Raw genomic sequence first — 27104 nt, 5'->3', positions numbered from 1 at the left:
TCCAAAACACAGCCTTCATGACTGACTGCAGGTAATCCACCAACTGTAAACTTGGAGGCAGAATGCCTGGCGGCCCACAGACTTGGTGGCCACTTTTCCTATTTGTTATGATTTTATATTGAGGGATAACATTAGTTACGCCTCAGGTGTCACATGTCACAGCGACTGAAGCCTCGGAGGATGGGATGAGGGACTGAGACTGCAAAATAGATCATACTTAACATTAAATGAGCTGTGCAGTGTCAAAATACCAAAACATGCATGTTACCTGGGGTTACTGTTTCACAGATGCTTCATGGCTACAACTCAGCTACGACTGCTAAGAAATCAAAGGAAATGATCTCACTTTTATGGCATTTAGTTGCAATCAGCAAGCTCCTCACACTCCCAAAGCAAAACCAGACCCTGTATGAATTGTTGATGTTAGTTAAAAGTTGAAAATGATTAAGAACGACTTGACGATTTCTCCTTAGCAGCTGCTGAAATTGAATAAGTCAATCTGCTTGAAGAAACACCAGAACGTCTCGTTTTCAAGCCAAACAAATCTGTTTTTTTTGTGGCTTGCTACAGACCTAAAGATATCAACAAAGTACGAATCAATGAATCAATCATTGCTTATTACTCATTGAAAAAGTAATTGCTTTCCTGATTCCTCAACATTTTCTCAGCCCAGCAACATGACATTGTTTACTGGCCATCATACAGCTCGCTTAGCTCCATAAGCTGCACACAGCAGTCCAGCAGAAGTCCTCACAGTTAAGCCGATTCCTGAACGTAGGCTTACTAGTAGCTAGCTAGCCAGCGAATAAGACCAGGGGCTGTTGTGCTAAGCTAATAAACATGGAGGACTATTCCCTTTACTGACCACACAGACGCAAAACTGATATCAACCCTCCTTTCAGCACCTGGACAAATAATGAGCCAAACGCCCAACATTTTAAAGTAGCCTAGTTCATGGTCACATGGTTTCTCTTTTTCATAAAACCATATTTAATGACCAAACCAACTTTTTTTACACTATAAGTGCTCTCTGACAGGCTGTCTTCTTACATACAATTAGTCTTAAAAGCAATTATTATGCAGAGTCGGTATTAGTTTGCAGCACTTAGTCAAATCTGCAAAGGGCAGCCTTTTTTTTTGTGAGGGAGCATTCTGTAAAAGAAGATCAGTTTATCAATTGTAATGTCCGAAAATGACACCGGAATCGATGCCAAATGAAGATTATGTTAATTGACGGTACTTTGTCATGTCACATGTCGCGCACGGTGAAAGAAATGATGGGCACACGGCATGACAGGAGGCCGGCTGTGCCATCAGAAGCCTTTTAAAATAAGACTGTGTGTTCGTGCGTGTGCATTGAAAAGTGTGTGGAGTTCATTATCTGGAGGGCTGTGTCCTCAGGAGCACAGATGAAGTCCAGAAGCTTTCAGTTTAGTCTACTGTCGAGGAGGCTCCCTCTCCATCCTTTATGTCACTGTCTCTCAAGACAACCATCTTCCCCAAAACACAATGAAGGAGGAGGGGTGGGGACCGTTGGCAAAGACACAGCAGCAGAAGGGAGGACAAGAAAGAAGACTAGGGGGTTCAAGGAGGGGAAACGAGAGGAAGAAGAGGAGAGGAATCGCCTCTCAACTCCGACCATTGTCTAGATGTAAATCGGAACTGATCAAGATTCCGCCAGCATCGTAACCAGCGAGTTCAATCTGCACAGACTGAACAGAGACAGAGAAAGCGGCACTGGGAGAAAGACATAGACGGAGAACAACAGCGCGTTTAAAGAGTGACTCACATACAGACAGACATGCGGAAACACACACAGGGACAAAGCAAGAGATTTGGCTCGAGTGGGAGCAACCAACGCACCACTTTAGAACCAATAAAGCAGTGAAAAGAAGAAGAAGGGGGTGAATGTACTTTAGGGCAAGAGCACACACACACACACACACACACACACACATCCTTATTTAAATACAGCTAACTTGTGAAGCTCGGACAGTCATGGGCCGGCCGAGTGGTCAGAGAGAGAGAGACTGTAAAGGTGGTAGATGTCAACAAGAAAAAGGAAAAAGTATTCATGAGGCAACGTTGTGCCTCGTGCATGATAAGGAGAAAATTCATTTTTTACTGAGAAGTTCTCGGTGAAGAATGCGGGTTTCTGCCTGATCGGGGACTGGGAATGTGTGAAGGGTTTCTTTGAGCGGTGTGAACACGCCTGCCCCCAATTTCACCCCTCAACCCCTAAACCGCTCACTCTCCCTTTTGGCCTCAGGTCTAGGGCTAACTGAAGGCTTTCACTCTTCCCGTGTTCAACTGGAAGGGGACGTCTGGAGACCGAATAGTCCTGTGAAAGCCTGAAGCCAGAAAGAGACACCTGGATGTCAACGGGTTAAAAAGAACTGAGGGGAATTCCAATGAGAATTTTGTGTCTGAGGCTTGATCAAGATAAAATAATATCTGTGTTGGCGGAGTTCCCTTAACATGAACATTTCCCAGTCATACTCAGACAAAAAAGACAGATTAGATCCAGAGGACTTCACTGTAGCCTCCAGATAAAAACATCGACACCAGAAGAGATGGGTTTGTTCAACCTTTGGAGCTCTTTGAGACGCCTTTAATCTGAGACAAAAGCCAAAAGCAAATATTTGCAGGCCGCCAATAACACACATGACATTTCTCATTTTCTCATTTACTGAATCCCGTGCTGGAACTTGTCCTGTGCTTGATGAGCAACGCTGCACTGATGACCTCAAGGCATTGAGCTGCAGGGATCACAAAAGCCAATGTGTATTTGGTCTTGTGATTCCAGACAATCTATAAAGACCAAAGCAGCCTTTGACTCACCTAAAATACTAAACCAACAACTAAATGCTAATCCTGTGACCAGAACTCAATTTCTATCAGGCTTAGAGAGGTCTGGAGTAAATCTGATCAATTAAAGTGTAATGAGAAGACGTTTTGGAATTCTTCAGGCGGCTAATTGAGCGGCCGTCCTTTGGATTTGTTCGAAACAACATTTCTGCTCACATTTCTCTCTCCAAATAGTTCAATGTCAACATATGTCATTTATTTTCCCTGCAACATCCACACCTGGTAACTACAGCATGATTAACATGGTTGCCCTGGGCTTTCAAACCCTTTCTAACTTGCTTTTGTGGCCGACTTTCGCCAGAACCCTTTGAGCTTGACAAGACTAATATGTGGCCCTGAAAGATGAATGTTGTTTTGTCATTTACAAAGGAAACACTGCAGTGGACTTGCAAACAGGTAGAGGTTTGTCCCTCGGAGCACAGCCTAAAAAGGAAAGCCTGATTTATCTACGATACTCTCTTCTGACAACTTGTCCAAGCAGGACGCATAGCCTGTTGAAGAACTAGAGCAGTGCAAACCCAAAACTCTCCACATGCAACGCCTCCATCCATCTCAATGCTCGTATATTTATCTGAGAGCCCTCTCAAACATGTCTGCTTCAAGTGCTCTTCCAGGGCATGCCTCAACCTACTCACAGTGGACGGGGGGGGAGAAGAAAAAAAAAATCATCTCCCTGAAAGATGGATGCAGAAACTTCATTTTATGTAGTTCATGCTGTTGCTCTCGTGGTCACAAGAGGATTGGGGGTATTTCAAAATGGCTGACAGTGCTTTATTGTAATAGGGCCATAGTGTCTAGGTAATTTGGTGGTAAAAGGGGCTTCAGAGTGATAATCAGTGGGAATTTGGAGAGGCTGATCTGGGCATACCTCTGGCAACAGCTCGCAGTCTGTGATAGAACTTGTTCCCTCAGGCCAAGCCTCTCTGAGGCGCCGTGCTTCTGCTGGAAAATGCCGAGAGCTGCCTCATGGCACTCGCTGCAAGTATGCTTTCCTTTTTTGTGCATTGGGTTACGAGTGGAGATAGCGACCATCACCGTCCCAGGCTTCCTGTAGCTGCTAGCGCCATTAAAGAGGACTGTTCACAAAAAAATATTGTGAAAATAATTTTATGTGCTGAGATTTTTGAGATATTTCACCTCAAGACAATGGAGGTGGGCCTTTATCCCCTCAACTCATTCCCACATTCTATTTCTTTATCCCTTCCATGCCAGTTCACTAGCTCTAACTGTAAGCCCATCTTGTGTTCTTTCTTTTCTGTTCTGCTTTTTTATTTAATCAGTTTACTCTTTTTTAATTTAAACTTTTATTCCTTTTTCAGACTCTCCATCAGTCTTGTTCTTTAATCTTGGACTTTACCTCTTTCCTTCTTTTCTCCCTGCAGGATTACCGGTCACACTTTCTCTGTTGCAGATCTACTGTCCCCCCTCGTAGTGGCATTCCATCCCTCAAACAGTGGACAAAATGGTTTTTTTATACAGGATACACAGCACTAAAAAACAAGCCCACAGGGAAACCTTTATGGTGCTAGAATACATTCAATGCATGTATCTCTATGTGCTCCAAGGGCCTATTATATTTCCACTATTGGCCCTTGAATTGCCATGTCTGTGTCAGCTAGCCCACTTTTGCATGGTGATGCCAATCGCCAGTGTAATTATGTTTCACATTGCTCATCTGCTTCAGAGCGTTTGCCTAACTAATTGAAGATTCATCTCTAGAGTCTCTGTCTCTTCTAAGGTCAGACACTTTGTTTTACATTATTGGACTGACGGATTCTGGCAATTGATTAAAATGAGCTTATATTGAATCTCCATCATATTATATCAGTATAACAATGAGCTGTTGCAGTGTATTAAAGCAGATAGCAGCCCTTAATCTGCTTTTACTGTTTACTAGAACCCTGCGAAGTGAGACTGGTCATTGTTGAAAGCAATCACAATGCAATGGCTAGGTCAGATACAGCGACACATACTGCATTATGTTTATGGCTCATCCTGATGGGGAGATAGTGAAGGCTGTGTCTCTGCCTGTGTGTCAGTATGTGTGTGTTTACAGATACATGCTCAAGCTAGTGAGACATCCTCTGCCAGATATCTCTGTTTGCCTCTGAAAGCCATCACGTCCTTGCCATTGTTGGCTAAAACAACAGGGGCAGGCCGAGTGCCTCCCTCCAGCCAGACAAATCTGTCAGCCTGGAGGGCGAGTGGAGAGGGGGAGAGGGGGAGAGGGAGGGGGAAATTCCTAAGAGGGTTTCATCTCTCAGGAGAGTTGTCATCTTAAGGGTTTGTCAGAAGATGTATCACAAGTTCCATAACTCAAGAACACGAAGGAGAGATCTTAGATGACGTTCAGTTTCCAATTTTCTCTTTCTTGGTTTAATCCCCAAAGCAGCTCCCGAATGCTTGTACCCACAGCCGAGTGTCCTGTCAGAATGTCCTTCATCAATACACACAACACCTACTACAACTTGGGTATTATTTAAAGGGGACTCAACTTATTTAGCATTGTACTGTGATAACGGAGTAGCGTCTTTTTTAATCGTCGCATTCTTTTGTTAAAAGTTAGCGCCTCTATCATCCGCAATGCAACACCATCAGTTCCGTTGGAGATGGAAGTGTCCTTTGCTGATAGCAGCTACTTGGGGGGGGGGTACAGAGGTCTGGGAAGCTCCACACACCCATATTTTCCCATCTAAAACTTGTAGTTTTCATACCCCGGCAATTTATCAGACCTTTTACAGCTCTTTCTGGAGCCATAAAAGGGCTTTATACAACTTTATTCACATATGCAGTTGTATTTGAAAAAATATGAAAATTCGAATAAACCGCAACCATCTAACTGACTTTTAAAAACATGCGTTAGATCTAGAGGGAGCCGAGAGAGAAGCAGAGAGGGCTTCATGGAATTAGATCAGAGGCTGGTGTCAGGTCTGCACAAACTGCACCTGGTTGTTAGGACTATGACAGCTTTACAGGGGTATGAGATTCCAGTCTAATTACAGGTGGAACCGCTGTGAGATGGGAACACTGGGAGGAGGCCGATGACGACTGTGAGAAAAGAGGAGAGGGAAGCCGGGAGCGGGGAGACGGGTGAGGCAAAGACTCAGAGAAGAATTCAATGTGTGTTAAAGTTAAAAGTGGAGACATGAAACCTAAAGTGTGAAGGATCAGCAAACTGTCCGGGAAACGAAAACCAAATCACGCACACATGTTGTCAGACAGACACATGTGCAGGTCATTATGAGAATGTGAAAACGTGATTGAAGATGACACCTGAAAATAAAGAGATAATGGCAAAAACAGGAAGAAACATGGAGGAAAAGTCACATGGGAGAGAGGGGTGTTCGTCCTGAGTTCACCGTGACAACGCTTATCGGCAGAGACACAGATGAAGGAGTGGAAAGGAAGTAACGTAGACAGTCCAAGGGGCAAAATAGCACGGGAAAAGCCTGGACATCCCGTGATTTGTTTGTGTATGTGGGACCTCCCATGTGTCAAGTCTCCCTTACTTCCTGTATGATCAGCACTGTTATGCAGATCGTGTTAAATCAGGCAGGGCTAGGGATTAGGCTCAAAGTAGGGCTCAGCAATAGCTTCGTTTATTACGTGATTAGGCATAATTAAAAGTTAAACATTAAACAAGTCCAAATATAGCAAGAGAAGATTGGAAACAAGCATACCGGCTTCGTAGAATTAGCCTCACTGCCATGCATATGAATGGTGGTACATAACAGGTGCAAACCAGGAGACAACAGGGAACGTGGTATTCCTAACGTACCAGCAGTGGGTCAGTGCATCTCCAGCTCACAACCAGAAGGTGACAGAATGCGATTAACCTCGGAATCAAGTTCTTCCTGTTATTTCAATAAAATGTCTTCTTAGTCTCATCTCTCAACATGGAAATTCCTGTTGTGTGAGACTCTCAGACAAATGCTGATTCATTAAAGGCCCAAAACATTAATAAAATTGATTAATTCTGAGGAGAAAATCACTTCATTATATGCTGTTTTTTAGCACTGCTGTCTTACTTGTGGCTCATGACATCAGTACTGTCCAACTTCTTTCTGTGAACATGTGAACAGTGTTTGTATGCACAAAATACCAGCGTAAGGCATTTTTAATTGTAAATTTAACCGGTATTGCTAACATTTTCAAACCTGGCTGTAGCAAACCCCATTAAGTTTTCCAACTTGTTGTACTGTAACACATCAACCCGGGTGTGATGTCATTCCCAGGTCTGACTTCCAATTTAAGCGGCAAATGGAATGCAGCATTAGATGTTAGACAGCTGACTGAAGTCTGACATGTGTTAGTAATGTTCAATTGTCTGCCTTCTATTGAAAGCAGAAGCTTTGCATAGTGTTTACCAAGACATTTCAAAATTCAAGTTTGTCCAAATATTTCCACGGGAAAAGTTTATCAAAGACGTCCCTTATGTATCCTATAACAAAAGAAATTTCCAGGGCTAAAAAAAAAACCCAAACATTTTCCTCCATTGTATTCTCCTGATCTGAGCTGCTCTGGAGTGACAGCTGAACTGACCTAAATACAAATCACATTAGGACTTCTGCTATCCCCCTGGTGTCCCACTAAAAACCTTCTCTTTAAACCTGATGTTTTTGGTGTGCTGACAGCAAGGGGCTACACTTGCCACTGCAGCTGCCCTGCTTCAGAAATGTGGTCTTGGAGCAAGAATTTTGTCACAGATCCAGTTCCCCTGAGGGAGCCCAGATCTCATGATGACTGCTGCTTGGAGTTTTCTTTTATGTTTGGGATAGAAGAGGGAGGTTTCCGGGTCACTGTACATCCAAGTCCCTGCCCAGAGTCTCCCAGGTCCGTTCCACTTTCCTCTTCCTAAACTAAAGGAGGACTTGATCGGGACTTTGACGCTAACTTTATATCGTCTTGTCAATTTCAGGAGCGTTGAAACAACACTTCATGTCGATGGATGTCAGCTTTATATCACATTTCTCCCTAAGTACAGTATGCTTCGTGATGCATTTTTGAGTGAAATTTGATAGGAAAACAGTGCCATGTTGGGACACCTTGGGCAAGTCAGTTTAAGAATTATATCTGCTGATGGCTAAGCTGTGCATTTTTTTGTGAACAATATCTTTTGTCTTTTGGCTGGTCAGATAAGGAGAACAGCAGTGTTCAGTGCGATACAAGGGGCATTATACAAGTATTTACAAATCAATGGAATTAATTAAATAGTTTCTTATCGCATTAAGCTAATAAGAACAAATAAACCACTACAATAAATTTAGACTTGTCTTTATACAAGACTAAGTATATTTGGACAGGCTAGATGTTACACGGTAGGTCTACATGAACACTTTGAGCATGTTAACATCTCACTGATGTGACATGCATGTCACTACATGTAGGTATCTTTGCCTACTATCAATACCATCTCTGATTCTTATCAGCATGAGAGTGATACACTCCTGGTTCGGGCTGGGATACGAGCCAAGGTGAACAGACTGCGGTTAAGTGGTCCGTTCCTCCTTTGCTCTCTTCCATCTTTCATGGCTTTCTCATTTCGGAGTCCTTTATCGCTATGCCAAGCAGACTCTCCGCTCCCGCATTTTTAATTAAAATCTAAAATGTGCAATAACTCTGGAGGCTCTGGGCTCCCTGGCAAACAGGTCCATTGGCCTTGTTTCTCCCTTTGAGCCTTTGTTGCTTATTCCATCAAAGCCCTCCATCAGGCCTGTCTATTTGTCCAATTCTGTTCACTTCACTGGATAAAAAGCTTTGACATAAGCCACACAGGGTACACAGATTTAGCAGGGGCACACCTTTGTAGAAAAGGCTCAACACCGAGCAAATGAACTCTCACTCTTAGACAATGGCTAATCCATTCAAGGACCCTGAGAAAAATCCAATCCCCAAAGTCGGTCTTCTTGACTTCTCCCTGCTGAAGACAAAAGGCTGCTTGTGTTGACATGGACTGGATAAAAACCCCAGTGCTTTAGTTCGGTCACCTGTCTGCGTAGGGTTCTCACTTTCTGGAACCACAAAAACATAAACTCCATCTCTTCTTTGGAATTACCCACAAGCCATATCTTTATACCTGGGTAGGTCAATTATACAGCAGGTTGTTATGTTCTGTTCTGTCTTTAGAACGTCTTGTTGAGATTAAAACACAAGCAGGAGGTTGGTGGAGCCTGAAATATAAATTATAGGGAACAAACTGTTTTATAGGCGAGGTGGACTGGACCACCTGAAATAAACACTGCCTCCGCTTATCATCAAATGATTTCTCTTTTCAGAAATAAAACAAGCAGAGGTGATACATTAGATAAAATAATCCATATGTAGTCATATATTTAATGAGATGTTTAGGTCAAAACATAGTAGCACGAGACAAACTAGGATCTCAGCTCAGAAGGCTAAAAAACCTGGGAGTGAACCTGGGCTGGCCTATCAACATACTCTCAACATCGCATGAGTGTCTTCAAGGGCTTTGAGTCACTGATTAACCACAGCTGTGAAGTGACCCGTGAATTTTTTTCAGTAAGTCTTTAATTGTTCTCGCAACACGGGAGTCAACGGCCCTGTGGATGATTGGCGTTTACGTTATGAAAAAGCAGATAGCGTGGCTTAAAAAACAAGGCTCTCCATTTTGCCCTTATCATTCTGTCATTATCTCCTCACATATCGAGAAGGTGAGAAGGGGAGGAGGCGGCCAGGTAGGAGCTTGGGCAGGTAAGGAATTCCTGCCGATTCCGGGCCTCCTCCTTGAACAAACACTGAGGGGAAAAAAAGCTTGACGTTTTCCGAGAGGCCTGGGCTCATTCACTGAAGGAGCGCTTGGAGGAAAAGAGTAGGGTGGTGGTGTGTGTGTGTGTGTGGGGGGGGGCTCAAACAGTCATCCCACATCCCACCCACCCCGAGGAGCATTCCACAGGACTGTCTGCTCGCCCATCATTAAGCGAGACCACCTGCTGGCAAATCAGGACCCCCATCATGTTCTCAGCAAGCCTGGCTAACCCCATTACCAGTGAGCCTCTGGACTGCTGTACACATGGATCATAAAGGGTCGGTGGTGTGTTGAGCGGTAAAATGCTGCTCATTAACATCCCACAAGGACTTTTGATTGTCCAACCGGCGGAGCACACTGGCTGCTCTCAGTATAACGTATTTTAATAGATGCAGCTCATAGAGACGAAGAAAAGATCTTTGATGCAGCTGTTGCATGACGATGCACTGATTTCTGACTGGCTCAAAAAAGAGAGAGATAAAAAAAGAGAAGGAGAGGAAGAAATGAAGACAGAAGGAAGAAACAGCCCTTTGTTGCTGTTATTCGCCGGGGCCTTGAGGGAAAGACTCAAGTCGCTGGGGGCTGAAACAAAAGCAGCTGATAAACACACCGAGACAGATAAGATCTCCTTGTACTCTCAACACTTCTCCATCAAGAGGACTTCCTCTCTTCCAAACCCAAAACACCTCCACCTTCTCTCTTTGCTGCCATCAACACCGCATTGGTAAGAAATGGAAATGATAATAAACACAGCACTGATTTCCACTTCTTACCTGGAGTACGGGGGCCATCTGGTTGGGTCTTGAAATTCCCCCTTCATCCATTTTTTCAAAAGCCATGACTTCATTTTTGTTCCCAAAGACACAGCAAATAGCTGTGTTTGATTCTGACACATTATCAGTCAACTCTCCGCTCAGCACAACTGACTTCGGGAACATTTCCCTAAATGGTGGCTCGAGGACCAAACAATGGGAGAGATTCTGTGCCAAAGGCCCTCTGCTTATCAGCCCTGACGAGGTGCAAATCCATGAATGCAGATGTAGTACACTGAATTGTAGAGTTACGCTGTTTTTGCAACCACAGAAATGGCAGTAAAGGTGTTAGCACGTAAAGATTAGGCATCAGGAAACAAAAAGGGGGCATTCTTTACATTTTAAATAAAGTGCACAGCATTCTAAGAGCTGTGCACCTTGTAAACACTCCTCTGGGGAGGGCCGCTCGGTGGCAGATGAAAGCCTGTAGCTGAGTGATCGCACACATGGACTGAGTGGCCCTGAAGTGCCACCGCCCAGTGCGAAGAGCACAGGAGTAGAGAGAGGTGTGAAACATAACGACTGAAGGCATCTACCTTCACGCGGCACCGGTCCAAACTCAAATATACCACAGTAAACACAACATCCATCGCGTGGAAAAAAAGGACTCTTTGTTTATTCTTCATTCTACATCACTCATCTCATTTTCTTTCTGGCTTGCGTCCCTCTCAGAAAACTCTTGGTGGCAAGAGAACTCACACAAAGCCTTATTTCTTCCACCTCAGACAATGTGCCTCCCCACCTAGCCCTCTGCCAGGCATTCCTGAGTCTATCCTAGCTATCGAAAATGTCAAGAATGAGACGAAAGCAGAGGAGGGTACAATGAGCGCCGTGGCAGGTAGAGTCTTGTTCCCGCTACACTGACATCCCACAGTCTCAGGGGGTAATGGTTGCACAGAACGGATGGGATCTGACTTGACTCTCTTAATTAAAACTCTGCCCTGGAACGAGCCTTAAAGCTCATTCTCTACCGGATGGAGGCATGCAAGTGTAATTACCGGGGCCAATTTTACTCCCCAAACAAATACAGATTTTGTTGCAGGGGCTGAACCTAACAATTGTCCCAGGGTGTTACTTTTTGGGCTCTCGGTGCATAAAGAGCTGATGAGCTTCCCTAGGAGAATTCAGATGTCTTTAAACAATATTTCTGTCTTGTTGAAGTTATTCCTTACTGCTATTCCTTCCACTGTAAGGTGATATGAGAAAACCAGATTGTGTGAAGTAAACCCTCTTCAAGTACAAAGCCACAAAACAGAAAGGGCACATTCTAGGCAGTTTGTTAGAGCCAAGAAACTCCCCTTTCCACAACGGGAGTCCAAAAAGAAGAAATGGGGGGTGAATAAAAAGGTTAGCAGTGCAGTGTTTCGTGCCTGGACAGACAAACAGAAGAAGTTTTTATGTGTGTGCCAAATGCAACTTAACACTGCAAACAAGCTCAATCCATTGGAACATCCTGCCACCCAGCAATGTTCAGAGGAAAACACCCAGAATATAGACCCTACAACTCGGTAAAACGGTAATTGCCCCAGAAAGCCTTCAGCAAGGCGATCGGCGCTCGGAATCATGTCCCCCTGGTGCTCCCGGCCGGTCTAAGTGTTAGATTCAAACTTTGAACGGCTGCCAACATTGTCAAGCACCAGTAAAAGTTAAACAGCAGCAAGCCCCCTGCCCGCTGGCACTGGGGGCAGAGGCTGCCACAGTCTCACAGTCACGGTAGATGCTGAGATTTATTAGTCATGGCTGTATGGTTCATCTCATAAGAGCCTGACAAATCGCTTCTTAACCAAAAAAGGACTCAGAGGAATACAAATATCAAATTAACTCCTTTTATGCTGAAGTTCTGGTCATGCTTAGAGTAGAGTTAACAACAACAACATTTTAAAACACACCTCCTTTATTAGACCTGGATTTCAAAAGCTTCCTACAAACTATTTTTAAAGCATTGCTCATGTGTGGGCAAGTTTGATCTCTCCATTCATCGCCTAGGTTTGCTCTTGCAGTCTTTGTGTAGTGAAAGAATATTTTTTTGTTCCTTTACAGTGAAGTTATAATGGTGGGCCAGACACAAAAAGTGTGTGGGAACCTATGTTTGAACCGTAAAGATCCCAAATCATGCGCTACCTGCATGCAAGTGTTTCACTTTCACCTCTGACTTAATAAAATGCCACAACTACAGGGTGCAAAGGTCGGGAATCATCCCTGTACCACTCAACCCGAGTCCTTAAGGTGTTAATCAGACACATCCACCTCAAGGCTACGCTGTTTAAGTTTGGAGCTTCACCATGGCAACAAAGCTCCTAAAATGGTGTCCTATTTTCAGGGAGTTAAGGGAAACTTTGACTCCGTGAGCCCGAGGCTATGTAATTTCAGAAGCCGACGGTGTATGAAATCCTTGCTGCTTTAAGTGATTTACAAGTACTGTGAGAAACTACAGTGTGAATCATACACTGAAGTTTCTCACATTTAGCAAAAATATTGAGTCACAGCAATTTGACTTGTCAAATAGCAATGATAGGCCCTGATAATCTTACAAATTAACTCCCATACCTGTTTTGTCATTCTCAGAATTACTCCAAACAACAGAAAAGACATAGGTCCTGTTACATTCACAACACACCGGCTGCTTACCTTCCACGCAGTGCTCCACGTCCTCCAGGTTGCGCAGGGTAATCCTCATCAGACTCGAGTTGAGCATGAGTTCGTTCTTGTGTTCTGGCCCCATGGCCTCCAGGGCCGGGTTGAGGAAGAATATACGCGTGTCTCCCGTGGCCACCTGGTTGTCGCAGATCCCGGGGTTGCCAAAGCCGCCAATCATCAACTTGTTGCCGCCGTCCAGGAGAATTTCGCGGTTGATGTCGGACTTCCCTTTCAAGTAGCGCCACACCCTGACCTGTGGCCGAACGAAAACAGAAAGACAGACAGCACCCTTTTTAGTGTTTTGTCAAAAACCAAAAACATACATGATATCATGCACATAGATGCTGGTCCAGATTTGGGTCCCTGTCCAGCTCCGGGCCATCTGAATCAAGGTTCCTCCCCTGAGCATGCATGTTTTTGTGACAGGCTGGTGCTTTTCTGACTTCACTGTTAAAAACCAAGAATGTTAATTACACCTGTGCAACCAAAACATCCCTTGACATCACTGTTGTTTATGGAACAACAGTGATTACTCCTACTGGGATAATGAACATACAAAACATCCAGAACTTATCTAAAACACTGCACGCTTCCTGCATCACAGGAAGTGCGGCAAAGTCTGTTTTGTGCACAGTCATGGGACAGCTCGCCCCTTTTCCGCTACATGTTAGCCGTCTTGTCTCGTTTCAGGCGCTTGGTGGTGGTTTCTGTCTCCAGGAGGGAGAGCCTTGTGCCTCTAATCTACTCCAGTGATTCACAGGGAGACGGGAAGCATGTGGGTGCTGGGGAGCTGAGCAGCAGTGAGAGAGCTGACCGAACACCACTTGTTTATTTTGACAGATTATAGAGCGGTGTACCACAAGTCCACGATGATGCAAAAGTTAGTTCCACGATGAATGGTTACGAGCTGAGGACGGAGGACGGCCGCATCCTGACTGAAAATATGTTTATTTGAAGAACAGCGGATGGTTTTTTTCACCACGCACAATTATGTGGTCTATTAGTCTATGAGTCATAATGTTGCCGTGACACTAAGACAATGGGACATTTTACAGTTTCAAGTCCATCACACAGGTTTTAGTGACTATGTAAGGCACCACTATCCATCCATCTGTGTTACTTTGGGCACACCTTGCAGCACTTGTCAGCTCTCTCCACTGAGAAACGAAAACCATGTCATTGTCTCTTACAATCAGTGTTTCTCTGGTACTTTAGTTATGTTATTACAGGTTTTTGACTCTTTTTTTTTTTTTTGATTCCGAAGGAACATCACTGTTATAGTCACAAATTTGTAGTTAGGGATGGCACTTGTCAGCAACACCACAGAATAAATAATTCAGGGGCCAGTCTAACCTTACTACCACAGCATGCTTAGGATGATTACAAGGTCGCTTAAGCCTAAGTGGAAATTAAAAACACCATCCAGCTATTTCTGAAGCCAAAGCGAATTTACTGTCAGTGTCCATGTAACCGCTGCCAAAGGCTTCTGGATGAATTACTTTCTAAAAATGTTTTTCTTTTTTTTTCAGGCAAGCTGTTGTTGCCTTTGGGAATTGGAATAGAATCTCACTATACCATCAGCTGCACTAGAGTAAAAGCATTAAGTGATAATGTGACTTTCTAATAGTCCACTTACACCATACTGGTAGTTTTATTGCTGGAAGCAGGTGTCTTCCCCCTGAAGTGCGCTCCGCCTAACACGACCACATTGTATCACTTACCTTGCAAGAATAGGTATTGTGCACCGGGTCCATGTTGATTATTTCGTCCACAGTACCGGTCAGAACTATGTTGGCCTCCTCCTCCCTGTCCTCCAGGTCTCTCTCCGGGCACCTCGCTGCGCACAGAGCCGCCAGCAGCCCCGCCACAAGCAGCGCTGTCCGGCCAAGCGTGCGCTGCGAACCCATGAGCACCGCAGGCGAGAAAAACCAACCAAAAAAAAAAAAAAAGTAAACTTTCTCAAATGCAACAATGTCGCAGCCAAACTCCAAACTCTTTCGGGATTTTTTTTTTTTTTTTTTTTTTTGCTCCTTTCCAACAACTTCCCTATGGACTACCAGTGGCTCTTTCTCACTCTGCAGCCCTGCTCCATGCGTCCGCAGCCCGGGTTGGAAACACTCTCTGCAGCCGCCGGCTGGGAGACCAGGAGGGGAGAGAGAGGAAGGAGGAGGAGGAGGAGGAGGAGGAGGAGGAGGAGGAAGGGGCAGGGATCTGTCTCTCCAGGAATGCAAGCGCGTTTCTCTCTCCCCCTCTGTTTTCCTCTCTCTCTCTCACACACACACACACACACACACACACACACACACACACACACACACACACACACTCACACACACATTCACAGTGACGCTCCTTGATTTGCATGCGATCTGAATTGCTGATCCCACAAGTGAGGGTGAGGTGGGTGTCGGTGGGAGGAGGGAGGACAGGCCTGCAGAAAGTGGCTGTCCAACGTCGCCCCCAGTCGGACAGACGGTGTCTCTGCCTCCGGTCCCCCATCGGAGGAAAAAAAAAAAACAAGATCCTGCAGATGTACTAGATCAGTGGTTCTCAAATGGGGGTACGTGAAGGCACTCCAGGGGGTACGTGAGATTTTAAAAAAATATATATATTTAAAATTAGCATCCATTCCAAAATCCTTTAAAAATAGTTATTTCATAAATATTCAATAAAATATAAGTGTAAGTTCATGAACTGAATTTAATGCAGTGGTACATCACTGAAAAAAGGTTGAGAACCACTGTACTAGATGACCTCTAGTCTCCAAGATCTATTCAGACTAGACTAGACTAGTGTTAGACTAGATCTAGATTAGATTTGGACTTATAACTGCCTTTACTGCACTGATGTAATCAATTATTAGATGTGTATTATTAGTGAATATTTCTTTATTGCAAATTTTTATAATTTTAAATTGTATTTATTGCAAATTTCCCCGCTGCGGGACTAATAAAGGATTATCTTATCTTATTAATATACACTTGACACTTTAATAATACACTTGTTTTAAGTACTCTTATTTATTTGTACATTTTCATGGTATTGTATTTGCATTGTGTTACTGTTACGCACCAATCAAGATCTATTTAGACTAGACTACACTAGTGTTAGACTAGATCTAGATTAGATTTGGACTTATAACTGCCTTTACTGCACTGATGTAATCAAGTATTAGATGTGTATTATTAGTGAATATTTCTTTATATATATAATTATAATTTTATTTTTATTTTTATTTATTTATATTTTTATTGTATAATATGTTTTATTTATTATCTGTTTCTATGTAGTTGAGCTGCTGCAACACCCGAATTTCCCCCATGGGGATCAATAAAGGAATATAATATAATAATAATTGCCTTTACTGCACTGATGTAATCAATTATTAGATGTGTATTGTTAGTGTATATTTCTTTATTAATATACATTTGACACTTTAATAATAAACCTGATTTTAAATACTCTTATTTATTTGTTCACAAATTTATCGTACATTTCGTGTTTCTTTTTTTTAAATGAAGTCTTACATTTGCACTGTGTTAACTGTTTACTGTTACGCACCAATCAAAAACCTGGCCAAATTCCATGTATGTGTTACGCACTTGGCAATAAACAGCTCTTCTGATTCTAATCGGATTCTGATGCAGCTCACCAGACTGTCAGCTTTAAAAATACATCAACTCTATTCATTTTTTTAATCAAGACATGGCTCTCAGATAGGATTTTACATCAAGAACAGTCACATGAAAAGAAACAGTGAATTATCACCCAACTCTGCCCTGTGATTTAGCATCTTTTAGCTAATTATTTTCGGTCCTACAGTCTGCAACTTTACTCTTTTGGCTCACTCGCAATCTCTCACAGCTCTCATCAACCTTATTTACAGCAGGGAGTAGGCAGCTGTTTTCAGGGCTCTGATAAGCACCAAGAAGCAGATAGTTTGTGAATAGCTGGTGAACGCAGTGGAGCACCTAACAGCTAGAAAAAGGCAGCTGTTTTCTAAGGAGTTGGTGGAGACCAAAACAAATTAGAAAGGAGAGAATATTTTACTGGAAACATGGCTCCAAGTGAATGTTACTGCATGTCAGATGGATGTGTACATAGGCTACTGTTGGCTGCCACAACAACCTTATAGGGCGATATCTATTTGGGAATAATATGTTAATGTCCAAGTCTCCAAATAAATGAATTAATGCAACTTTCAATCAGAATAGCATACTGTAACATTTAAAGTTTTGAAAGGGCCAACATTTGCATTAAACAATTTCCAACCATTTGAAAACTTGGGCATTTTGCTCCCAAACTTAGATCTTGGAATTCAAAAGGATCTTGATTTTAAGTATTGTCTTTGGTGTCTTGGACAGTGACTAAAAATCCATGTGAAACTGAAGTCTAGAGCTGTATAGGCAGATGCTGTACTCACGCTATGTTGTGTGTCATTAAAGATTCCCCATGTATCGTTAAACTTCCCATGTTTCAATCTGTAAATGTTACCATATGTCTATTTTGTTAGAGCTCCTATTTAAGAACAGACAGTGCGTAAATTTCCACTCCTCAAAAGCTGTAATTTTAACTACCCTTCTATTCCTGGGAAAATGACAGGCTTGGTTATGCACAGTTGCTAGAGAGGATATTTGCAGAAATTTGTTCAAGTAGGCCTCAGCTCTGACAGCTGAGTTAACCCCAACAGACAACCGCCTTTTGAATGAAAAACGTTGTTTGTCAGTGCATTTCATGTTATTTATACGGATGAGGTGAGAATCAAATGGGTTGCTTCCATTACAGGAGAAAACACCCGTCACACACACAACGTTCCTCAAGGCAGACACATTGAAATCAATTCCTTTCAAACAGAAATGATCTCTAAACATCATCTGTAACATCGTCTAGTTGTACAACCTGGAGCTGCTCGACTGAACGTAAACGGCAGACTGACTTTGTGGTTTTAAATAATATTTTCATTGGCTTCCGCATCTAAATGAGCTTCATTTTATAGCAGTAATCACTGGTTTGAACAAGAGTACACCCAAACATTTCCACATCATGTTATTATGCATATAAATAATAAATCAGTGCAGCTGTATGGTGACAGACGGGAACTGCTGCTATGATTTTTGACCTATCCAGCTTTGTTTGTGTGTGGGTTTAGTAGTAACAGGAACCCTCAATTTAGTGGTGTTTCCTTTTTTTCACACTATGCACAGTATAAAATACAAAGATAAAATGGATGTCCTTCTTTAGTTAGTGTTTGACTGAATACCTTTTATTCTCCTCAAGTTCTTTAAGCTTTAAAGCTAGCTAGCGTGAATTGCGTCACCTGTAGTGACAAACACGCGGGTAACGTTAATTTAGCATTTTAGCATCTTTCAGCTCATTTTTTTGGTCGTCTGTGCTAGTAATGAGCTTCAGTCTCTCTCAGCAGCCCTGTTTTCTGTAGCTGCAGCTCTTTTGTACACTAGCAGTTAGCTGATAGCAGCTAGCAGTTAGAGTTTGTGGAAGCAAAATCAGAATATAAAGAAGAATAGATATTGGACTTATATTTAAACACGAGTCCAAATGAATACTCATTCTGTTACATGACTTCTTGACAGTATAAGAAATGATTTGCTAACTCCACCGCATCATCTTTGAGAATTTTTAGTTCATAACTTGCTCCGCTGCCCCCCAGTGGACAAAAAACCGAACAAAAGTTGGATTCATGCAGCAGCAGAGCGATGAAGAAGCTGCATGTTAAGCACCGTTGGTTCCATTCAACTATATAATCTCAATATTTAATAAAAACACATTTTAGAGACTAACTTTTGCAAATGTGATTTGTACTGCTGTTTTTCTAGAATCCCACAGAAAATGTATTCAGTACCCACATTATGTAAAATTGGTTTATGAAGCTTATTTTCCTACAGCATGTTTTATTCCTTTGGTTAAAGCGCAAATTAACCTTTAAAAAAATCGTATCAGGGGCATTTCTAGCTTAATAATATTCTGTGTCAGTAAAACGTCATGAGACTAAACATGTAGCCCAGCCAAAATAAATATGATTATTGTAGCATCTCTCATAATGTGAAACCTGCCAGAGCACGTGAACTATCGCGTACCCCAACACTTCCAGTTATCTCCCGACGGCCCTCCTCCTCCCACAAATATTTCAACACAAAAGCCCCAGAGAGTAAACACGCTTTAACAAGAATTTGACTGAAAGAAGACATTCATAGGCTCTGTTGTGTATCCGAGGGTAGTGCAGATGTAATTACAGCAGGAGATAAAGAGGAGCAAAGACATCAACCTATATTCCCTCAGAGGAGTTTACTGGCGGACATGGAGAAGGTGTAGCTAAAAAGATTGGGTACTACATTTCTTGGACTATTTTTTCTCTCATCTGATATCAATTTAACACTCTTAGTTCGTCCACTTGATGACAGTGTCGTCTTGTAACGACACCTTTTTACACTCAATGCAAAGCTAGTCCGTCAATTTTAAATAATATAGCAAGGGAAGGGTCACATGTGAAAATGTCAAATATCATCATGAATTACTGACAGTCAGCTATGTCGTGCTGTTCTTGACCTCAAAATAAAAAACCCACAGTTATGATAGTAATGGATCCAGATGGAGTCTTTTATTATAATCTATTTTGATAAGTTATACTTATGTTGAAGGCTCACACAGAGGAACCCAATCGCAGCTGGAAAGAGTTGCCTGTATTCAGCCGTGTGTCGTTGGAAAGAAAGAGGTGCAACCCGAGATGCAACATTAGCAGCCAAATTGTATGCAAAGCCGGGGGCTGCGTTTCACAGAGGAGCAGCTGCGTCGCTGCACCCGTGTATCACTGCATCACGGTCAGTCCAGAGAATCACTGTGCGGTGCGGTATCGAGAAAACCAATCCAACCTTTGGGCTTGTGTTCCAGTCATGTAAGAGATACCTTGCAGTGCGTGCCACATAAATAATGCACCACTCCTGCAGAAGTTATTCAGCGTATTGTCATTCAATTGTGTGCTCTGTTTCAACATCCTTTACCCTGATAGTGTCTGTCCAGTCAGTATGTTATGTTTTACATCGCTCTTGGAGATAATGTGCAGGCACACTCCCACAACCTGCAACACACAGACTCACAAAGTACACACATGGGCTGAGACATTCCAGCATTATCAAATGAGGGTGCTGCAGTTTTTTTTTTTGTTTTTTTTCCAGCGGACAGGCCCAGTCCCTTTTTTATCAGGTAACAGCATGTGAACAGAGGAGAGAGCCTCCGCCTGCCTGGCATCTATCTGCCTCCAACCACAGACACGGTGTCCAGTTTCCTTGCCCTCCCTCTGCCGTCTCTCGGTTTCTCGGTCAGACCTGGCTGCGGGGGTTGAACTCATCCGGTGATATGCTTACCTTGGGAAATGAAAGTCATTACGGCTCCGTTTGTATTATTTGTATGCGCACATGAATGCACACACAGATCTCTGTGTGAGTAATATCAGAATGAGGCAGGAGATTAAATGCATCGGTGAACTTCTCATTACAGCCTGGACCAGGTTGTTTCCAAACCACATTGTGTCAAAGACAAACAGAGTCCTCATAAAAAGGGTGGAGCACATCCAGATCCAGCATCTGGATCTGGATGTGCTCCACCCTTTTATGTGAACATACCTGAACATACCCTGACATCCTCCCTTTTAGATAGCAATGAATGTGTATTATAGTCAAGTCCGTAAAGTATAACCATTTATCATTTTGACAAAACATTTGTTATGAGCATAAATAGTACAGAGACACCAATTTCAAGGTAAAGTTTAATCCACAGAAAGAAAACAAGCTTTGATTCATTTTTGTATGCATGCTCTGTCAAGACGAATAGATTAAATGCATTGCTATTACAGAAACCCTTTAAAGGGCCCCTGGTGGGTCCAGGACCCCTCAAGTGGGCTGTGTGACGTCACAAGTTCGGCTGGGGTGGGGTGGTGCAAGGGAGTGAACAAAAAACAGGCAAAAAGCAAACGGTCCTCAGAAAAAGCAAAGTTTTATTCTTTTATAATTTAACAACTTATGTAGCTCTTTTATCCAAACCAAAATTACAAAACAACAAAAAGCGTCCAAGTGGAGATAAGGGTTTGTTAAACTGAATAACGTTAGAAATAAAAGTCAACTTGGAGCGTCCTCGGTTTCACCGGCTACCGGGCCTTCTTCCTTTTAGTTCTTCCTCGTTGGATTCTGTCCTCTCCTTTAGGCAGTCCTCCAGTGCTCTGTGTCTTCCAGCGCTCCTTCCAGCCATGTGCTCTCTCCCTCTCTTCGCTCCTCTGTTTCCTGCAGCCCTTAAGTCCTTCCTCAATCAGGTAGCTTAAACACTCACACCTGGGGGAGTGGTGAGGCATTCTGGGAGCTGCAGTTTGTAGATCGGTGGCCATTTTGTGGTGTGGTTGCCGATCTCCAAAGGGAATGTAGCACCCATCCACTACCTGGCCCCTTGTGATGCCACGGCTGATAGAATAACCTGACGCCAAAACTGGACCTACTTTCCTTCAACCCCTTTTATATTGCAGCAAGAAGAGGGGAAAAACATGTTTGTTACTGGTTTGATTGGGTCAACACAGGTTACCCGTCCTGGCTTCACAACCTCCACACCTGGGTGTGAACTATATTGACTATGACTATACTATACCCAGGTTTTAGCCCCCTGTGTCATAGAACCCACTCTTCTCATTTGCAAAGTCACTTACAGTAATAATCTGCCAAGATTTTCATTTAAATAAATGTCGGTCATGTCACTGTCTATTGTCGGATTAGGTACACAATGGTGATTGAGCCTGCTGCCCACCAAAGAAAGTCCTTCCATTTGCAATATCAAAGACTGGGTGTCGAACTGGGTCACAAGCGGCGCTCTCAGGGAAGTGAGATCCAACCGACACCTTTACTCAGCACTTATCGCCATAGATGCCACCAAAGAGAACAAAACAGAGATCTTTGATTAATTGGAGTAGAACCCAGTCAATAGCAGCCAATCAAAGCTTAGATGACCACTGGATGACAGGAAAGCCTGCAAACAAATCCAGGTGAAATCACTGGATAAAAGAGTGATGTCCTGTTAAAACATGCAATAAATGGCTTACCAGTAACTTGTATGGACTACAGTTGCAGACCAGACAAGACTTTCCTTGAACATCAATGAATGAGGATTCTTTCTTAATACCAACAAGTCTGACATGAACGGTCAAACACGGGCTGAACACATGTTCACTGTCAGGCGTCATGCACAGAGTTTGTGTGTGAAAGTTGTACACAAAGAGGAGCAGGGAGGTCTATGAATGCCTAGGAAAATGTAAATATAACGTAATGCCTTTAAGCCTCCCTCTGTTTTATGAAACAGAGCAGCAAGAGTACAATCTGAATAACTTTAGAGTCTGTATTGTTTCTTTTTATGCTAATCATCTTGCAGAAAAGGAGACCATTATCAGATGTTATTACTTCTGTCTCTATTATTCTCACCATAAGGGCAGACAATTATATTGCTTATGTGTCTGAGAAACTGTGGGAATATCATCAGGTCCTTGTTGAACTGCTATATATGAAATGCCTATAGCAACCCACTGCATTTGCATAGGAAAATTGCTTTTTTAATTTTGTTTTTCTGCACATTTCAAAACTATCTGGGAGCTCTTAGAGAGTCGAAAGTTGATTGGTTTTGTAAGCAAGGTACGGCGTGTCACTCTCAACATGAGTTTGTTTTAGGCATTGCACTTTAACATTGCAGGCTGCAAAGAGGTACTGATGCAAATAGTGCTGAGCCAGTTTTATAGGTGCCAATCTTGTGAAAAAAACAACATTTATTTAAAAATGTCCATAATAATCCTAGCTAAATCGAAAATGTATGGGGAAATTGTGTGTTTTCTAGAGCCACATCATATTTCTCCAATTGCAGCGCCTCAAACAGTAGAGGCAGAAGAGTTTCAGTGATGGGACAGTGTTTAGCTGTCTGACAGTTTGCCAGATGGCCCTCTGCTTCATGGCGTCAAGTCTAAACAGGAGAGGTGCTTTCACACCTGGTTTTATCCCTGTGCGTTTAACTGGAATGTCAGATGGTCCAATGCCCTGTGGAGCCTCTCACACTTCTTTTCTTCCCCCTCTCTCTGCAGCTTTTCTCTTATAGTCACAAAGTCTGTCAGTTTTAACGGAGCTTAAAGATTTCTTGTTGGTGTCAACAGTGTGAAAAACGAGTGCATTGTGTCGGATGCATTCAGCCCCCCCCAAATATGCTTTGTGTGTTCCAATAAAAATGCAAGCCTTATGGGCCGTGAGGTTTTCCATCATCGTCAGTATCTGTCTTATCCGAATGGATTGCCACAGATAAGGTTGAGTGGGGACAAGATAAAGGAGTGTCAGTGAGGAACCCCATGTAGACCGTCTCTGCTTTCATTACAGATAAGGACCCAGATAAAATCCCCTCACTTCCTCGTGCCACACATGGTGACTGTATTGCTTAGAATGGATTTGATGTTGCCACAAAAGCACATCGTACGAAGAAAGTAGAATCAAAGTCATACAGAATTTTCAAAAGTCCCCAAAACCCGGGGGTTGCAAAATGTTAATGTCAAACACAACATGTCACTATGTAAATCATTGTTTTTTTAGCCAGCTGTGAAGAGTTTACAGGCCATACTGACGGCGGGGCAGCAGAGAACGATAGCCAGTCAGCTTCCATTACTCTTTAGTTAGTTACGAGAGAGATCTCTCCATCCATCTACTCCCGCCCAGCTCCTGCTCGCTTATGCGGACCGGCCAAAATTTACAGACTTCCATTTTATCTAATGGATGCCATTCATTCATTCCCAGCATGCTCTTTGGCAGGGGCTCGCCGGAGTCCATTATGAAATTAGTCCCCCTCCGAAAACGACCACGCCGCTGCAGACGAATGGAAAACCTGTCTCCGAGTGATTTAGTCGCCGCCGCTGAGCTGATTTTATGTTCTGCAGCGGTGGGGTTACCTCCGTTAGATGTGTAATGAGATCCATTTTGTTGTGAAAATTAACTCCTTCAATTCACCATTAAAGCGCTACATCATCTCCTCTCTGAATCCCGCCATAACAATTACCTAAGACAGAAGTAGAAATGATGAGTAACGTCTCCATGGAAACACCATGGAGACGTGGAGACAGTACATTGTGTTGCTGCCTGATTAAGGTATTTTTGATGTACAGTCAGGAACTCAGTGTCAGAGAGAATCCTCATCGCCATAAGCTGGCCTTAGGTTTCCCTGCACTGTGATTCATCGATTAGTGTTTGATCGATACGTCTCTCGAGGGGAAGGAAACACGATCAATAGGCTGACTCTGTGGGTGTATGTGTGTGTGTGTGTGCGTGTGTGTAGCTGCCCTTCCTAAGTCAATGAGCTGGGCACCGTGCCATAAGACAGACTAAGCATTGGGACGAGAAAGTGCATCATCATCATGACTTCCCATTCTGCAGACTTGGTTCGACCAAAAATGGCTGCCCAGTTGCATTAGCTAATTGCACACTCAGGTGTCTCCGTGGCCCTTTGCATATTTCTAGCTGTGCTGATTCATTCAGCCAGACGCTCGCATCATTGAATTCTACCGCAACCATTAACTTTGGACCTACCTGTATACATCAAGAAGATATTGAAGATTACTAATTGAGACATTATGCATCTTAAAGATTAAGATGCATAATTTTTTTGCATTTTTGCTAGGCAACCATGGTACGAGCACAGCTATCTCATTGTGTTCTGGTTTTTGTTAAGCCTAAGTCTAACCGTACAGTAGAAGTCTAGATTAGCTATTTTATACAATGCTGCATAAAATTAGTAAAAAAGGTGCAACCAAATAGTGCGTTGCTCCTTTATTGATTATCTGAATGGCCTGTAACTGCCAGCCACGATGGCTAAAACCAATTTGCCACTGGTTTAGAAACACTTCTGTAAATGGTGTTTTCTAAACACCATCTATGAGGTGGCTTAAATATCTTGAGGTACGTTGATGATTATTTTTTTTAATCAACTTGACTGTTCATAATTATAGTCTGAACTATACGACTGGAATGCTAAATTAGCATGGATGTAGAAATAATAATGCGGCTGAGATCTGCTGCAGTTTATTAAATATCTTATTGGACTACGTGTTGCGTTTTTTTCTGTGGACCTGGCTTGTAATCACATTAAGCTTGCTGCACTATTAGCACTAAATTATTTAAGTATCTACAGTATGACTACCGCCAGTGGAAAGCTTTATTCTTTGTAGCTATTAATATATGGTATCTTTATTTTTTCCTCAAAGTAGAACACCAACTATGCCATTTATTTTACTCTGTCAATATCCTTCAAACTCAATTTATTGTAAACGTAACAATCAGAACAAGAGTGACTCTCTTTAGTAGGACACCTAAATGGAAGCCAACCCAAAATGCTAGGACAACCATCACCATATTTTGATCCCAAAGTCGTTTTATATGACCTGGATTGGGTACTGAACACATCCACAGGCGTGTTGCCCCTGCAGGGGGGGGGGCCAGGACACCGCGCTGAGCTGCAGCCAGGTAGGGGATGAGAGACGCCCCCAGCATCTAGAAGCAGATGTTACTTTATGAATCCTTGCCCAGGAATCTGTGACTCATACCAAATCCCTCCTTCTGCTCAAGAAAAATTGCTGAGAACTCGACGAGGGAATGAAAATGGGGAGGGGGAGAGGACCTGGGGTGGTTGAGGGTAAATCATGATGTGCGTGACAGAAGGAGGGAAGGAGGAAGGTGATGAGGATTAACAGATAGATGGATGGTTGAGGAACATGATGGGTGGAGGAGTAAGTGCAGGAGTGAGCTCACTTTCCCCCCCTCTCTCTCCCCTCCTCCTCCGATCCATCCAGAATGACAGGCTCCGTCATAGGGGGAATATTTCAAACGCTCGGCTGAGTGAGGAGTCACGGCAGAAAATAAACAGGAGCGGCGGCAGAGGAATCAAAGCCTCGGACTGATGAAAGTGTTCCCCCACAACATCCTGTCTGTCACTGAGCAGAGCAGGCCGGCTGCCTGTTAGGACACGAGCCCTTTGTGGCTGTGAGCGGGCATGCATTTGTGGGCATGCATTTGTGTTTTTTTATGTGTGTGTTGAAGTCAAGTGACTGCATGTGTGTTTTATCTCCCTAAGGCAACTCTCCCTCCTCTCTGACACTCACACAAACACAAACACACACACACAGCTTCTAGTGAAAGCGCGTGTCTAAAAACTACCTTGCTCTCCACATGTTGATGATTGTTGATGAAATATGTCTGGTCTGTCCAGGCCTCAGAGGGAGAGGGGCCCTTGGGTGCAAAAGCATGGATCTTCAAAACCTTCCTTAGCGTTGTTACATTTCATTCCACACACTCATTCCTCACTCTCTCACCTTCTCATTTCCCCAGCCTCTCTTTTCGCTTCTCCTCCCTCTGCAAAACCACACACATATTAACATGCATGTTTGCAGGTGTGTGTGATGCACGCACCAACACACCGCTGCACGCTGTCACATTATCAACCTCGTTGGGGTTTTGATTAACTTCATGTAACATGCTAATTTATCGACTCGCCCAATTAAATCTGCAATAACAATTAAAAAAAGTGGATTCATGACATTTGCCATTATGTTTCATATTTCTTGTGATCATAATGGAGAATAATAAAACAGCTCCATACAATATCCAAGACAACATAGTTACTCATTACATTGCATTTAATTAAATTGCATGTGTTTAACTGACGCATTCATCCAAAGCAACGTACAATAAGTGTGTTCAACCATGTGGATATCAACTTAACCAAGCATGCTGTACTGCCTCAGGTGCTTAATCCATTCATGCATTTTATTCAAAAGCAAAAGAACACACATTAATCTGAAATCCAAGGAGAAAGGCTTTTTAAGTCTATGAATATGTCATTTTTACTTGAATAGAGGGTCAACAGAAGAAAAGCTCAGGAGTGTAGTAATATAATGAACACAATCATTGACAGTTTTACTGTGGGTGTTTCAAGGTTATTTAAAACTGCCATCC

At 42.9% G+C, this 27104-nt stretch overlaps 1 protein-coding gene across 1 annotated transcript in view; it reads right to left on the bottom strand.

The window, feature by feature from the left end:
* The window catches only part of agrn (agrin), a 232876-nt gene extending 217712 nt beyond the window's left edge, over positions 1-15164 (bottom strand). The window contains 2 exon segments of the mRNA XM_054608599.1: positions 13075-13336; positions 14805-15164. Of these exon segments, the coding sequence (XP_054464574.1) occupies positions 13075-13336; positions 14805-14990 (448 nt within the window). The 5' untranslated portion in view covers positions 14991-15164.
* Between the last annotated feature and the right edge of the window lie 11940 nt (positions 15165-27104).

The sequence above is a fragment of the Anoplopoma fimbria genome, chromosome 12 (genome assembly GCF_027596085.1).
Source record: "Anoplopoma fimbria isolate UVic2021 breed Golden Eagle Sablefish chromosome 12, Afim_UVic_2022, whole genome shotgun sequence".
In the NCBI taxonomy this organism is placed as follows: Eukaryota; Metazoa; Chordata; class Actinopteri; order Perciformes; family Anoplopomatidae; genus Anoplopoma; species Anoplopoma fimbria.
Note: the sequence above shows the minus strand (reverse complement) of the source record. Positions and strands in the feature narration are given on the sequence as shown.